This window comes from Phodopus roborovskii, unplaced genomic scaffold (genome assembly GCF_943737965.1).
Source record: "Phodopus roborovskii unplaced genomic scaffold, PHOROB, whole genome shotgun sequence".
NCBI lineage: Eukaryota > Metazoa > Chordata > Mammalia > Rodentia > Cricetidae > Phodopus > Phodopus roborovskii.
The window spans coordinates 117,792-131,949 of NW_026126606.1; the positions used below are offsets into that span (position 1 = coordinate 117,792).

Here is a 14,158-nt window from a genome sequence, read left to right on the forward strand (position 1 = left end):
AGATGGGGTAGGTTGGATGGGGTGTGGTGAGGTGGGGTGAGGTGAGGTGAGGTGGGGTGGGGGAGGTGGGATGGGGTGGGGGAGGTGGGATGGGGTGGGGTGAGGTGGGATGGGGTGGGGTGAGGTGGGCCACTCTGGGTGCAGTGTGGTGGAGCAGATAATTGAGCTCATTACTTGTAACTCACAAGTGAATTTCTTTTATGGCATACATAAAGATACATGGCTTCGGACCACAAACAAGTTCCACATGGTTAAGAGTCCCATAGGTCCTGCCCCACTGAACTAGACACGTTTCTCTTTATCACTATGACCCTGCTGGTGACTTTTCTCATTCCCATGGCCCCTGTGACTCTAATGTGACCTGACCATGGCTCCGGCACTGAGACATTCCTGTCACACTTTTTTTTTTATTCTAGACAAAAGGTATGGTTCTCTGTATACCTGCTATGGTAATATGAATGGCCCCCTGTGGGCTCATATTTGACCAGGAAGTGGCAGTCTCTGAGAAGGATTAGGAAGTGTGGCCTTGTTGAAAGAAATGTGTCTTTAAGGGTGGTCTTTGAGATTTCAAAAGCCCACATCAGGCCTAGGTGTGCATTCTCTATCTCTCTGTGTCTGCCTGTCTCTCTGTCTTGCCTGTGAATCAGGGCATAGCTCTGAGCTGTTGCTCCAGCACTGTGTGCACTGCCGTGATGAAAATTGACTGAGCCTCTGAAACAGTAAGCCAGCCCCAATTAATGCTTCCTTTTAAGACTTACCTTGGTGTCTCCTTGCAACAGTAAAACAGTGACTAAAACACCTGCCAACAGCTAACGTATGCTCTTCTCAAAGTGAGCCCTGATGTGTGAGCTTGTCCTACTCATTTTCCATGGCAGACACAGATCCAACCCAGTTATACACTGTGTTTGCAGCACTCACTTGTTCCTGGACATTGAGAATACCCTCCCTGCTCAGACGCTGTGGCCAGCCCTAGGCTGTCACTCTGTTCAGGCATTTGCTCAATAGCCTACACACCACTCCCCATTAGGTGGGTCAGACAGATGTTTAGTAGAGAATAGAGAGCAGGAGGGCATCGAACACAGAGGCTGGGCTGGAAGCTGCCAGAACAGCCTTCCCAGAGGAAGGTCAGGGAACTGGAGCTTCGAAGGACAATGGCAGACAGAAATATCCCAAGGTGCCAGGAAGGAATTCCAGGCCATAGGGACATAATGTTCACGTACGGTGCTGTGAGGTGTCCCACCCTTGTCACATGCCTGGTGTTCCCCTCTGAGATCAGATGTAGACTAAGCTAAAGTCTCACTTACTTGGTTGACCGAGGAACAACCATGTCTGATAGGGACTCATACGTCTTCTGCCATTGTGCATAACTCGACCTGTGAGGGTGAACACAGAACTGTTGAGGGCTTTAGGAAGAGAAGGCTTCTGTTGTCTCAAGAAACTATTTGCATCCTTCTCCTTAAGACTAAAAGTCAGGAGGTATCCCCTAAGCTCCTTCTATTATCCAGTGTCATGCTGAGCAGTGTCTCATCCTGGCCCAGGTGACCTGAGACCAGGGGAATGGCTATCCTAGCTTCAAGTCAGAGGAACAGTAGCGCTCTCTGGCTTCTTGCAGGCACAACACAGGTGCTCAATAAATGTCCCATCACTGCTGCCTTCTCCCTGGTTCTGTGCCTGTGCAGACAGTGGCCCTCCATGGGCCCTGAGCAGCAATGTCTACTGACCTGGGGCCAGCAAGCACAGGGAACCCACGTCACTTTCCACTGAGCACACCCCCCACCACCCTCCTATCTACATACTTGGGGACGATGACCAGAAGGGTTATGAGATATTCCGAATCAAGTACGAAGTCTTCTTTGCTGACGATATCGCTCAGTGTCCGAGTGAAGAGGTTCCCCCTGGACGGCAGAGAGACATCGTGTAAGCCCAGCAGAGAGGCTCACTGACCCGGCATGCCTAGAGAGTCCAGACAAGCAGCAGGGAATGGAGTAGGCTCAGGGGAGTCTCCGAGCTGTGTGCCAGAGCCAGGTACAGCCAAATTGTAAGTGAGCTACCTCCTCTTCCCTCAGGGCCAGGGAAACTGGCACAGCCTCTGCAACTATCTTCTGTCACTCAAGGGGCTGCTGAATCTAACACCTCAGTGACCTGCACTGTCCCCAAAAGCCAACTCGGGTGCTGGGAGGGGACCTCATGTGTCAAGCAGCTAAAGTTGTTCAAGTATCAGAACAGCAAGATCTCCAAGTCCCAAGGGACAGATAGGTCTAGATAGAGCTAGCTCTGTGTCACTTTATAGGCCGCCTAGCCCAGCAGCTAAGGACACTCACCTGAAATAGCTTTGTCTAGGCCAGCAGCTCTGGCTCGGGTCAAGAGCACGGTATGGTTACCATGCTGTCACAGGGGCAGGTGCAGCCTCTAAGACATGGTGGTTCCCCACACTGCAGTCCTAACCCCCAGAGCAGGGAGGCTGTAATGTGAGCTCACTGCTTCCTACTTCCCAAGCACAGAGCCAAAGGCAAAGCTTCAAAGGCAAGAAAGAAATCCCTTCCTCCTCCGAGGGGGTCTGCTTCACTCTGTACCAGCACACAGCTACAGGGTCATGGACACAGGCACAACCCTGCTGTCACCACAGCAAGCATATTATCCTGCCAGCAGGCTGCCTTATCGCTGGGTAATAGTGAACCCAGCCCTAAGCAACATGCCCACAGGTTTGCTGAATGAATAACTGGCTTTTCAAGTGTAGAAAGGTTTCACTTTGCTTTATGTCTCCAGGGCCTGAGGGCATTGTGAGTGCTTTGCAATGTACATCAAAGGAATAAAGAAGAGAGAGCCAGCATCTGATTGGTAAAGGAGGGGAAGCAGAGACTGTATGGGAGAAGAGGTCGGACCAGTCAGCGCTAAAGTCCCAGTTTTGTAATTACACTTTTTATCCATTTAGTGTGTGCACGTGTGTGCGTGTGTACCCATGTGTCACGGCACATTTGAGGAGGTCAGAAGACAACTTGCAAGAGGTAGTTCTCTCTTTCTGCCAGACGAGACCCAGGGATTGAACTTGGACCCCCATGCATGTGGTAGGTACCATTACCCAGGGATCTATCTTGGCAGTCACCAAACTGTCTATGATGTGGTGGTGAAGCTAGTGGGTGACCCACCATGGTGTAGACCCCAGGCTCATGCAACTAGTGCCCACCTGACTCACACCCACCACTGCTCATGCCCAGTTACCTGGAGATTAAGTAAGAGGCACCAAACAGGGAGGGCAGCTGGCTCTGAGCTCCTGGGGCACTTGGCTTTTCTGGGCTCAGACTCAGGATCTAGAGTGAGTGTTCTCCTCTCACGTGGGGTTGCCTGGCTCCTCCCTCACTACCGTCCCCCACATTGTCGGCCATCATGGCCGTCGGCTTACTTTTCTATTGATTCTACCACTGTGGACCCTGGGCTGAGGGGGCCTGAACCACCCATTCTCTTCACAAAACCAGCATATGGTCAGGGTACCTGAGATCCTGCAGCTGTCCTGGGGGGGGGGGCTGCCCATGATCCTATTTACCCTGTGAGGAGGTCTGGGCTCTAACAGTGACCCTATCCCCACCCTCCCCCCAGTGAGAGGCCTCCCCAGAGCCTCATACTGGGTGAGGAGTAGGGACAAAGGAAAGAAGGCATGAGCAGGAAGCAATGTTGTGCTCCTCCATGTTCTAGACAGGGTGGCCACCCTGCCCGGCGCTATCATCTGCATCTGCCCCAGGTTCTTAGCACACAGCTCCCCTTGTCCACAGCCAGAGGAAGAGGACCAACACAGCCCCCAGCCCCCACCAGATGCATGCACAGAGAATGCAATGGGGGTAGTACGCACGTAGACTTCTTCTCCAAGTTCTCCAGGTTGGCCTTCAGAATGCTGTACGCGGCTGTGCGGGACTTCAGGTCTGTCTCGATTTGTGCCAGTTGCTGGGAGGGGGGGGGGGAGAGACGCTCCTGGTGACCTTGAGGAGTTAGCGAAACTCTTCAAAATCTGGCCAAGCATCCATGGGACACTTAACAACAGTAACCAAGGCAGCCACCAGAGTGCATTCCTGTAATTCCAGCACTTTGGGAGGCAGAAGCAGGAAGATCAGTTCAGGACTATCCTCACCTACAGAGCCAATTGGAGGCCTAGGCTATGTGAAACCCTGTCTCAGGATAAAGAAAAAAAAAAAAAAAAAAACAGAAACTAAGAAAATCAGCAGCCTGCCTGCTCACCAGGGTGGCCCCATCTGTCTTCCTTATGACTCTCCCAAAAACCCAGCACCTGGGCCTCCTAGTCAGTCCCCACACTGGGAAGTGGGTGGAAACAACTTTCCAGGTACTGAGGCCTCACGGCATGCCCAGTGTCGCACACTAGCTTGGGCTCCTTCCCAGGAAGTAATGCTGGTGTCCAGGCCCCGGTAACCTCTGCTGGGGGGGCAGCCCGTGAGCTATCCTGTCTTCCACGCTGACCTTCCATGCTCAGCCTCCCAGTCATCCACCTCTCTGGGCATGACTGATCCTCCTCACCTTCAGGGGCACAGTAACTGAATGCCTTTGTTCCCTGCCTCAGGCTGCCATCTACTCAATAGGGGGGAGGAACGCCATCTTTAGAAAGTTCCCAAAAGGCCCCAAGGATGGTTGGCCACAGTAAAGAGTAGTTCAAGAAGACTGTGCTAAATAAGCTTTCTGAGGCCAGAGGGCAGAGTGATTCAGAGCCACAGTGAGTCCCTCCGAGGGCTGAGCTCTGTGGTAATCTAAGGACAGGTCTGCCCTCCAAGGGCACACAGTGTAACAGTGAGCACCACCCTGTGGCCATAACCACAAACAGGTGGCTGTGTATTTGATCAGGCACAACCATGCGTGTATCAGCTGACAGCAGGGGGGTACTTCAGAGTCTGTAAGCCCAAACAAGCCATCTGGCCATCCCTTTGCCACCAGTTTGGCAACAGGATGTGATGAGGGTCTCTCTGCCGAATATGTGTGTCCATGCTGTAGGCAGTGCACACTTCTGCTGGGGGACATGTTGAGAATCATGAGATGAAACCCAGTATTATACCACGGAAGTTCCGGGTTTAAATACTCAGAATAGACATCAAAAAAGGAGTGTATTTCTCAAAAAACAAAACAAAACAAACAAAACAACAACAACAACAAAAACCCTCCACAGTGATCCATGTACCTTGAGGAGTTTCCTTCACTGATGACATCCCCCTGCATAACTACACTGCACAGCTATGCCATACACTTGGACCACACCACACGCCACACTCAAGGTGCAGCCACACCACATGACTATAGGACAAACTGTACAAAGCCCTAAGCCACCTCAGAAGAACAAGGTGAGGATGGAGCTGATACACAAGCTCTTGGGGCAGCGTGGACTAAAGATCCAGTCTCCCCCAAGCTCTGTCCTGCTAGCCTGCAGGAGCTGGTTCCCGGTGGATGGGGAATGGAGCCATGCACACTGCGCACCTTGTAGGATCTGATCTCCTGACCCAAATCTCCTCCTAGTCTGCTGCTTCAATAGCTGTGCACTTGGGTACTCTGGACTAGAGGGGAGCCAGTTCTCCTTTCACTCTACTGCTCTCCAACTCAGAATCCCAAGTCGGCATGACAACCTCACAAAAATCTGTATCCTCTGCCTCAGCGGTGGATGTATGTGATGCTCTCCTGAAAGCCATCCTGGCACAGCACCCTGGGTTGCCCCTGCTAGAAGCATCTTTGAGAATCTCTGCCTCATTGTCTTGGAAGGGGATGTAACCCCAAGAAGCCACACCCAGCTTCCCAAGAGACCTGAAGTAGAAAAGGACTCAAAGCTACCCTTCCTGCTCTGACCTGTCTACCTCCCTCAGGGAAGCTCAGCTACTTAGAGAACAGGGCAGCTTTGTTCATCATAGAGCTGGGATCTCCCAGCCAATGGGCCAGCCAGAGACAGGACATATAAGGGGTTGTGTATGCAACTGCAATAGGGCAGGACAGTTGACCCTCACCCATGGAGAAGGCACATAGAAGTCAGTCACCTTGGCTATGGGATGCCCACGGTGTCTCTGCAGATCCCTGTGCTATGAGGATTGCATCCAGTGTGAGCTGGAGACCATGGCTTAGTAGATGGCACCGTGTCATGGGACTTTTTGTTGTCACAAAACACTTCGGGGATGAGGTGGCACAATGTGACTGAGGGGTGACACTGTCTTCTAAAGCAATGAGGTTTTGCAAACTGTTTTCCAAGAGAGACAGGCCTGGTGCCCAAGCCCTGTGATTCCAGCTACTAAGGAAGCTGAGGCAGAAGGATAAAAAGTTTAAGCCTAGCTTGAGTTGCAGAATTAGTTCAAGGCCAGCCTAGGAAACTTAATGAGACCCTATCTCAAAAATTAAAAGAGGGCTGTGGTAGAATGCTTCGTATGTGAAATGCTCTGGGATCCACATCCAGTATCACAAAATCAATAAATCATCCAAGGAGCATGGGTCCCCACATGTATGGTGAGGGAGGCAAGATTAAGCCTTCCCATCATAGTTTTTGAATCACAGTAGGGGAGTGAAATGAACTGTGGTCTGGGGTCAGAACACAAGGGCCTCAGGCCCATCCAGTGAACTCTCCTGTGAGATTACAGCCAGCTCTGTGGGTGACAGGGACAAGAAACAAGTACATTCAAGTCTCTCCTGAGTTCTAACCTTAACCTAGGGCATGGTAAGAGTAGGCCTTACCCTGGGTCACTCACAGAGCTAAGATCCCAGCCCTTTGCCTTCTGCCTTGTCAGAGTCCCAACTCCAAGTATGTCGGATATCACCTCAGGTGGTCAGATGTCTCCAAGCAGACTCTCCTCACCTTGGCCAGTGTGTCCACCACGCTCACCAGCGGCTGCTTGGCAGGATATTTGGCCATGTCCCACTCGAAGTGTGTCACAAAGGATGTCAAGTCAACTGGAAGAGTAAAGACTAACTTGAACCCAGAACCAAGTCAAGGGAGACATGAGAGCTTGTTCACAGCAAAGCACCAATCATGGAGAAAGCGAACAACAGGCATGGGCTTTGAAGTTCCACGCAGGAGCAGTTCAGAGCCCGTGGGAGGTGTCAGCTTGCCATCATATACCTCAAAAGCAGAGGAAAAGGCACTGTAGCAATGTACCATGAACCCCAAACTCTCCCTCTGCAGCTTCCACCTGGAGCTTGTTATGAAGCCTGTTCTTCCTAGAGGTTGAAACCAACAAGATGACATCCCATGGCCACTGGTAACTTCTCCACCTTCAACAGTTGCTGGGCCTACCCTCCCCAGGTGGGTCACCGATCTGTTTTGAGTCATCCAAAAGGCACAGCAGAAAGCATCAGACCAGGCCCCCAACCACCCAGCCATGACCTGTCACAGGTGCCACCTGATGGGGGGGGGTCCCTGCTTCTTGAGCCCCAACAAGAGCAAGGCAATGTTAACCCACACCATCCATTTTGAGGAGGACATGTCACAGCTCAGCCACACCCTGGAACTTGCTTGTCACTGGCTTTCCCACCCGGAACCATGGGCATCATTCTGCGTGTGCCTGTCGAAGTCTGGAGTGACTTCACTAAAACCAAACAAATTCCACAGTAAAGGATGTCCCTGCGTACCCTAGCCTACGCTGTGCAGTAGAGAAATGAGGGAGCTGAAGATGGTTCAATTGGACTGACACATTTTATCCAAAGAGCCTGGATGATTATAATATTTAGGGTAGTTTTTTGTTTTTGTTTTGTATGTTTGTTCCTTTGGGACAGGGTCTCACTGTGTAGCTCTGGCTGTCCTGGAACTCGCTATGTAGAACTGACTGGTCTGGAACTCACAGAGATTTGCTTGTCTCTACTTTCCTGTGGAAGGATTACAGGTGTGTGCCACCATGCTTAGCTGTGATACTTAGTCTTCATTGTCAACTGACACAATCTAGAGTCACCTGGAAGGAGGGTCAGTGAAGGACTGTCTGGATCAGGCTGGCCTGTGGGTGTGTTTGTGGGAAGCCCTGCCCACTGTGGGCGGCACCACTCCCTCAGCCCGGGTCCTGGGCTGTGTAAGTGTAGATAGGAAATTGAGAACCTGAGCATGAGAAGCACACATGCGTTCTTCTCTCTCTGCTCTCGACTATGGATACAACTAGCTGTTTCACGTTCCTGCCTTGACTTTCCTTCAGTGATGCACCGTTACCTTCAATTGTCAGTAAAACAAACCCTTTCTCTCTTAAAGTTGCTTTGGTCATTTTCTTTTTAATCTCAAATGAAACCAGGACACTGACTTAAGTCCCAGATCCCAAGCAAGAGAGGAAGTGAGTCAGCGTTCCTACCTGAGAAAGTGGTCAGACCACTCACCTCAATTGTTTTGAGACTGCCCCACTGTATAGTGCTAGCTAGCCTGAGACTCAGTATGTAGACCAGGCTGTACTCAAACTGACAGAGATCCACCTGCCTTTGCCTCCCAAACGGTGAGAGTAAAGGTCTAATTACTCTTATACTCTACATATCCAGAGAGTAGTATGAGAGCATGTTATTTCTCCTCCACTCTCTTCTTTTCTTTCTTCTTTTTTTTTTTTTTTTTTTTTTTTTTTGTTTTTGTTTTTGTTTTGTTGTTTGAGACAGGGTTTCTCTGTGCAACAGCCTTAGGTGTCCTGGAACTGTTTCCTGAGTGCTGGGATTAAAGGAGTGGACCATCACTGTCTAGCTTTTATTGCTCTAGAGATGGGGATTTCTTTGTGTGGCCCAGACTGGCCTTGAACTCCTGGGTTCAAGTCATCCTCCTGCCTCAGTCTCCCAATTAACTGGAATGACACTTTCCAAGGCGGGACTTCCCATGCACGGCAGGTCTGTGAATGCCAGCCCTCTCGTGTGTATGCCTGCCCTTAAGCACATGGAAAGAACCTCCTGACAGTCACCTTCACCTGTGTATGGAGTCCAGGACAAACACCCTTCCCACCCAGCCTCAAGTGTTCTATGACAGTGCCAGGGACAGTTAGGTAAGCAGTGGGGGGAGATGATACCAGGCTCCTAGAGAAGCCACCATGGGTACAACTGGACAGGGACCCTGAAGAAGCTGACAGACAGGGGCCGCCTATGTGGCTGTGAGTGTCAAGTGTCTCAAGAAGTGGTGGACCACATTGGGGGAAAAGTTAGGAGTCCGGACGAAGCTGCTGGAGCAGGGGGTGGGCAGGAGCTAGGAGACTGGGTGTCAGGTCACATCTGGACCTCCATGCTTAGAACTGCTCATGAAGAAATAGAACAAGAGTACGCAGTGGAAGGGTGCGTGTCTGGGAGTGGACAGAAGCCAGTGAGGATGTGGGAGAGGGAAAAGCTGAGACAGACAAGAAGCTCTGGGAGCAGAAAGGAGGGGACCCACTCAGCAGGATGCAGGGACAGTGACACACAGGGCATGAAGTAAAGTGACACCCAAATTCCTAGGTTGGGTGGAGGGAAGGACAGTCATTAACCTGGGGACCATGGAGCAGTGGAAGGGACAGGGCAAAGTGTGAGGCAAGCCCAACTTTGACGCACAGATGTACTAATCCCCAAGAAGATGGAAACCAAAGGGGATTCAAGAGGGAAGTAGCCTACTACTTAACTGGCAGGGATGCCTTAAGATAACAGTGATGCCATGCCAACCAGTAAGGAGCTGTGGACTTGGAGCTTACCTCGGGCTGGGATACATTTGAGTCATTTGATTGACTCTTCAGCCCTATTAAGGGATGCCATTATCTCCCATGAGGCAACTCCAGCACAGAATAAGTTATGTAAGAGGCATTGCAGCAGGAAGAAATGACGCAGAGTACCCAACACCCTGCCCATCACAAAGAAGTGTCTTTGGTCCCTCTTCCAGTCATGGGTCCAACTATATTGCACGAAGGAGGCTCAACCACCCACCAGCCCCTTCACAAGACCCACACTCTTGGGTTTTTTCCAGAGTGGCTGGACTTAGAAGAGGCTTGGGAGAGAACCTCTGTAGGACATCGACCACGCTGGTGTTAGAATTTACACAGCACCTTGGCCTGTGACAAGAGAATCTCTAAGATGCTGGGGGCTTTGTGCTCTTGAAAAGGGGGCATCAGAGCACCCTGCCCAGGCTCACCCACATGTAGCCAAGGAAAGACTGTTTGATGACACAGACTGTGACTGTTCACAACCAGGCAGAGACCTCATTAGAACCTGAAACACCTGACAAGGTGTGGTGGTGCACAGCCATAATCTCAACTTCCAGGAGGCTAAAGCAGAAAATTCCTTTGAATTTGAGCCTATCCTGAACCACACATAGTGAGTTCTAGGCCAGCCTCGGCCACAGAGTGACACAGTGCTATGGAAACCTCATTGCGTGTGGAAAAGTGATGGTGGTCCAATTGGACTGGCAGATACCAGTATAGGCTTTGGCAGTAGGACAAGTTTTGTCATTCCTGTGACCCAAAAGCTAAACAGGTCACATGAAGCCTCTGAAGAGACAGCAATGCTAACTGTTGAGAGAGCTTTGGGCAAGAGAAAGAACTCTCACTGGAGACCTCAAGCCTTTCCTGAAAGTGGGGAACTAGCAGCCAGGACAGATGTCAGGATGATGTGTTTTCAGGGGCCCTCCATGTCACCTGCAGCATCCCAGAGCCCTTCCACCCAGGCAAAATAGTGCCCAACCTCTCAACCTCTTTCTACCCCTCCTCCATGTCTCCAGAGCTCATCACAGAACCCCACAGAACCAAGAATTCCATAGAATGCTCAAGACATAGCCAGCCTCACTCATCACAGCCAAGACGGCCATGGGAATTCACACTCTATAGGCTGCTAAGCAGAGACACACTTAAGAGCATGCTCTGTTCTTTATGACTCATCACCAACCCAAAGTCCCTGTGGTTTCCCTCTTAGGAGAGCATGTTCCACTGCAGGGTGCGGGGCACTGTGGGTCTCTCCCACCAGCCTGTGAGTTCCAGGGCACCGGGAGGCTGACGGTGGTCTCCTGTGGGAGCTCGGTCAGCAGGCCTCTGTCTTGGTGGCAGTGTCCTCTTCCTCATCTTTCCTCTATCATGTCTTCCACTTCAATGCCAGCTCTGGATACCAACCTTTGCTCCTGATCACAAACTGCAAGTCCTTCCCTGTCTATACCTTGGGTAGGCGTATTACTCCTGAGTGGCCTCTGCCATCCCAACCTTCCTGCTCTCTCCAAACACACTCCCCACAGGTGGCTGCCTCTTGAGCAACATCTGAAAAACCAAGCCAAAGCCTTGCCAGCATACAGGATTATGACTGCATGGGCGGCAGCCCAATGCCTGCCTAGTCAGACAGGTCTTCCACAGCCCAAGCCAGAAGTGTGTGTGTGTGTGTGTGTGTTTGTGTGTGTGTGTGTGTGTGTGTGTGTGTGTGTGCATTCGTGCTTCTACTAGAGTCACATGGGTCTAGGTCTCACCATGCTTCACACAGTTGATGCAAAGTCAAGCAAAAGCAAAAGACACCTAGCAAAGCTGAGAACCTAGACTGATACTGTTGCTAAGTTGTTTCTCAAGTGAGAAAAGCAAGGCCCAGAGAGTGAGCTGGTCAAGATGGGCAGTGCATGGCATGACCAGGGCTGACCCCTTCAAGTATTTATGAGATCAATGCCCTAAATCCTCTGGCAGGATTCAAACCCCATGCAAAGAACAACAGAGAGCTCTAGGAAATCCCATCCCCAGTCTGAGAGTGCCCTGCAGAAGGGCAACTTCTGGGAAAGTCTGAGTCCAGTGAAGTTTGAAAAGGTCTCTTGACCCTCAGTGGACTTCCTGGGAGGCATCAACACAAAGGTATAGACTTAAAGTTAGGCTGCTACTGTAGGCAATGTCTCATCATGCTGGTAGGCCTTTGGCAGGGTTGGTTCACAGAGCATGCTAAGAAATAGCCTTGGAAGTGATTGGGACTGACCCACAGAGGCCTTGCAGGGGCCTGGAGATAATTACACACACTGAGCACAAGCAACAAAGACCAAGTTTCCTCTCCCCATCCCTTAGTGTGCTCTCTCTTAGAAAGAGTACATTCAGACGGGCCACATCCCACACAGAGCAGCACCTATGTTTAAGTGGCATCAACTCTTAGTTGAAAGCTAAGTGGATGGGTTTGTTTGCTTTTCAGGGTTGGTTTGGTGCTGTGCTAGGGTGGAACTCAGGGTCTGGTGCTTTGCTAGGTAAACATGAGCCATATTCCCAGCCCTGGGATGTGGTAAGCATGTTGATCAGCATTTTAGTGTATGCTTAAATAATGCATAAACCAGGTGTGGTAGTACACACCCATCATCCTGGCACTTGGGAAGTGGCAACAAGATGGTTAGAAGTTCAAAGTCACCCTCGGCTATACAGTGAGCTTTAGGCTAGCCTTGAGCACATGACACCTTCTCAAAAAATAATGTGAAATAATATTACTCATTTTTTCATTTCTGCCAGTTACAGCACATGAGAGAAAATACTAAGCCAATGGTTCTTTCTAACAGCTACACCAGGAGTAGCCTGTTCTAGAACTCATGATCCAGGTGAACCTCATGAAACAAGGCCTCGCTGAGCTGTAAAGTACAGAGCAGGTGGGTCACCAGAGACAAGCCTCAAGGCCAGGCAGAGAACAAGCAAAAAGATGCCGAAGTTTACCCCAAACCCATGTCCAGGTATCATGCAGGTTGCCCAGGAGAACAGAGAGGACGAGAGGAAGATAGGAACAACTGTGAACTGTGTCGTCTGGGTATGGTGACCAAGCTCGAGAGTGGCTGCTTGAGAAACTGTGGAGACCTGATCACTGTACCCTACGAGCAGCCTGAGACCCCACTCTCCCAGGGACATGCAGCAGCACAATGGGCATGTGCACAGCAAACAAGACACAACCTACTCTTTAAACATCTCATCTTTTCCTTCAGACCTGAAACATAAGATGGGGTTGTTAAACCACAAAGACATTGTAGCTCCAGGTTCAGAATGGCCAATTTAAACCAGTAAAAGATTTCAGACATTTCTAGGTGGCATGCGTGTGTGTCTATATGTGCTATTTATCCAAATGATGTAACTGTAAATATGTATGCTTTCATTTTCAACAAATATGTACAGTCAGGGTTCATTCTCTCTACAGACATGTAAATATTTAATTCTAGAGTTTTCAAAGTGTTCAAGTTTTGTTTCAAGTGTGTATGGTTTAGGTTTTTTTTTTGTTTTGTTTTGGTTTGGTTTTATTGTCTTTTGGTTTTTGGGGTTTTTGTTTGTTTGGTTGGTTTTGGTTTTTTGTTTTGTTTTGTTTTTTTGTTTTTTGGGTTTTGTTTTTGGTTTTGCTTTTATAAATATTTTGAGACAGTCTTAGATAACCCAGGCTGGCCTTGAACTTACAAGTATCTCAGGATGTCTTTGAACACCTGATCTTCCTGCCTCTACTTCCCCAGCGGTAGGATTACAGGTGTGAGCCACCAAAGTCTCCACATTTTGCTGCCCATTTAAAATACAGCCCAAATGGCATGTGTACACTTAACAGCAAAAACAGTACTGGGGCACATATCCATCCAGCATGGGAAGCCAAAACTTTGGAAGTGAAGTGTTGTGGTTAGAGGCATTTCTCAGCTCATACAGCCACATTCCAGGCCTTGCTTAGTACTAAATGATAAGTGGGTGGAGATGTGTGAGATTTCTCACAAATGGGATAGTTAGGCTCAACAGAGCTCCCACTGTGACCATCATGAGGGACATGGTTCCCGAGGACCTACCTCCATTAGCCAGGAGGTTCTCGTGGACTTTGCCCTTGGAGTCTTCCATGACCTCCACCACGCTCTGAGCCATTCTCTTTATGAGGCTAGGGGAGAGAAGAGAGATCCAGTGAGGGTGAGGAGCTCCCCCCATCCTCCTGGCAGAGAAAGGAGCCCTTGAAGCCACTGGGGCAGCAGTTTGGCAATCTTAAGGAGAGACTTAAAACATTAAGAACCTTTGAACCAGTCACTCCACTTCTGGGAAACCATCAGGAGGAAACAGGAAAGAACCCAGAAAAGCTCTCTGAATAAAAAATGTTCTTTGCAGCAGGGCTCTGACAATAAGAAGCTGGAATCAGCCTGAAGAGTCAACAATAGAGGATTGTTTGAGGGATGCTCTACCCAAGCAGGGATTATTAGGCAGCCCTTGAAAATAAGGTTTACAAAGAATTTCAAATACGGTGGAACAAGGCACACATTATATTGTCAGATGGAAAGAAAAAA

General features: G+C 49.9%; 1 protein-coding gene across 6 annotated transcripts in view; it reads right to left on the reverse strand.

Moving 5' to 3' along the window:
• Positions 1 to 14,158, reverse strand: part of Atp6v1c2 (ATPase H+ transporting V1 subunit C2) — a 35,708-nt gene that overhangs the window by 7,535 nt on the left and 14,015 nt on the right. For 5 of the 6 annotated variants that reach the window (XM_051205953.1, XM_051205956.1, XM_051205955.1 and 2 more), the window contains exons 4-8: positions 13,676 to 13,761; positions 6,821 to 6,915; positions 3,845 to 3,936; positions 1,797 to 1,895; positions 1,305 to 1,373 (exon numbers count right to left, since the gene is read on the reverse strand). In XM_051205953.1, the coding sequence (XP_051061910.1) occupies positions 1,305 to 1,373; positions 1,797 to 1,895; positions 3,845 to 3,936; positions 6,821 to 6,915; positions 13,676 to 13,761 (441 nt within the window). The remainder of the gene's footprint in view (positions 1 to 1,304; positions 1,374 to 1,796; positions 1,896 to 3,844; positions 3,937 to 6,820; positions 6,916 to 13,675; positions 13,762 to 14,158) is intronic. The other variant, XM_051205957.1, reaches the window with a different exon arrangement.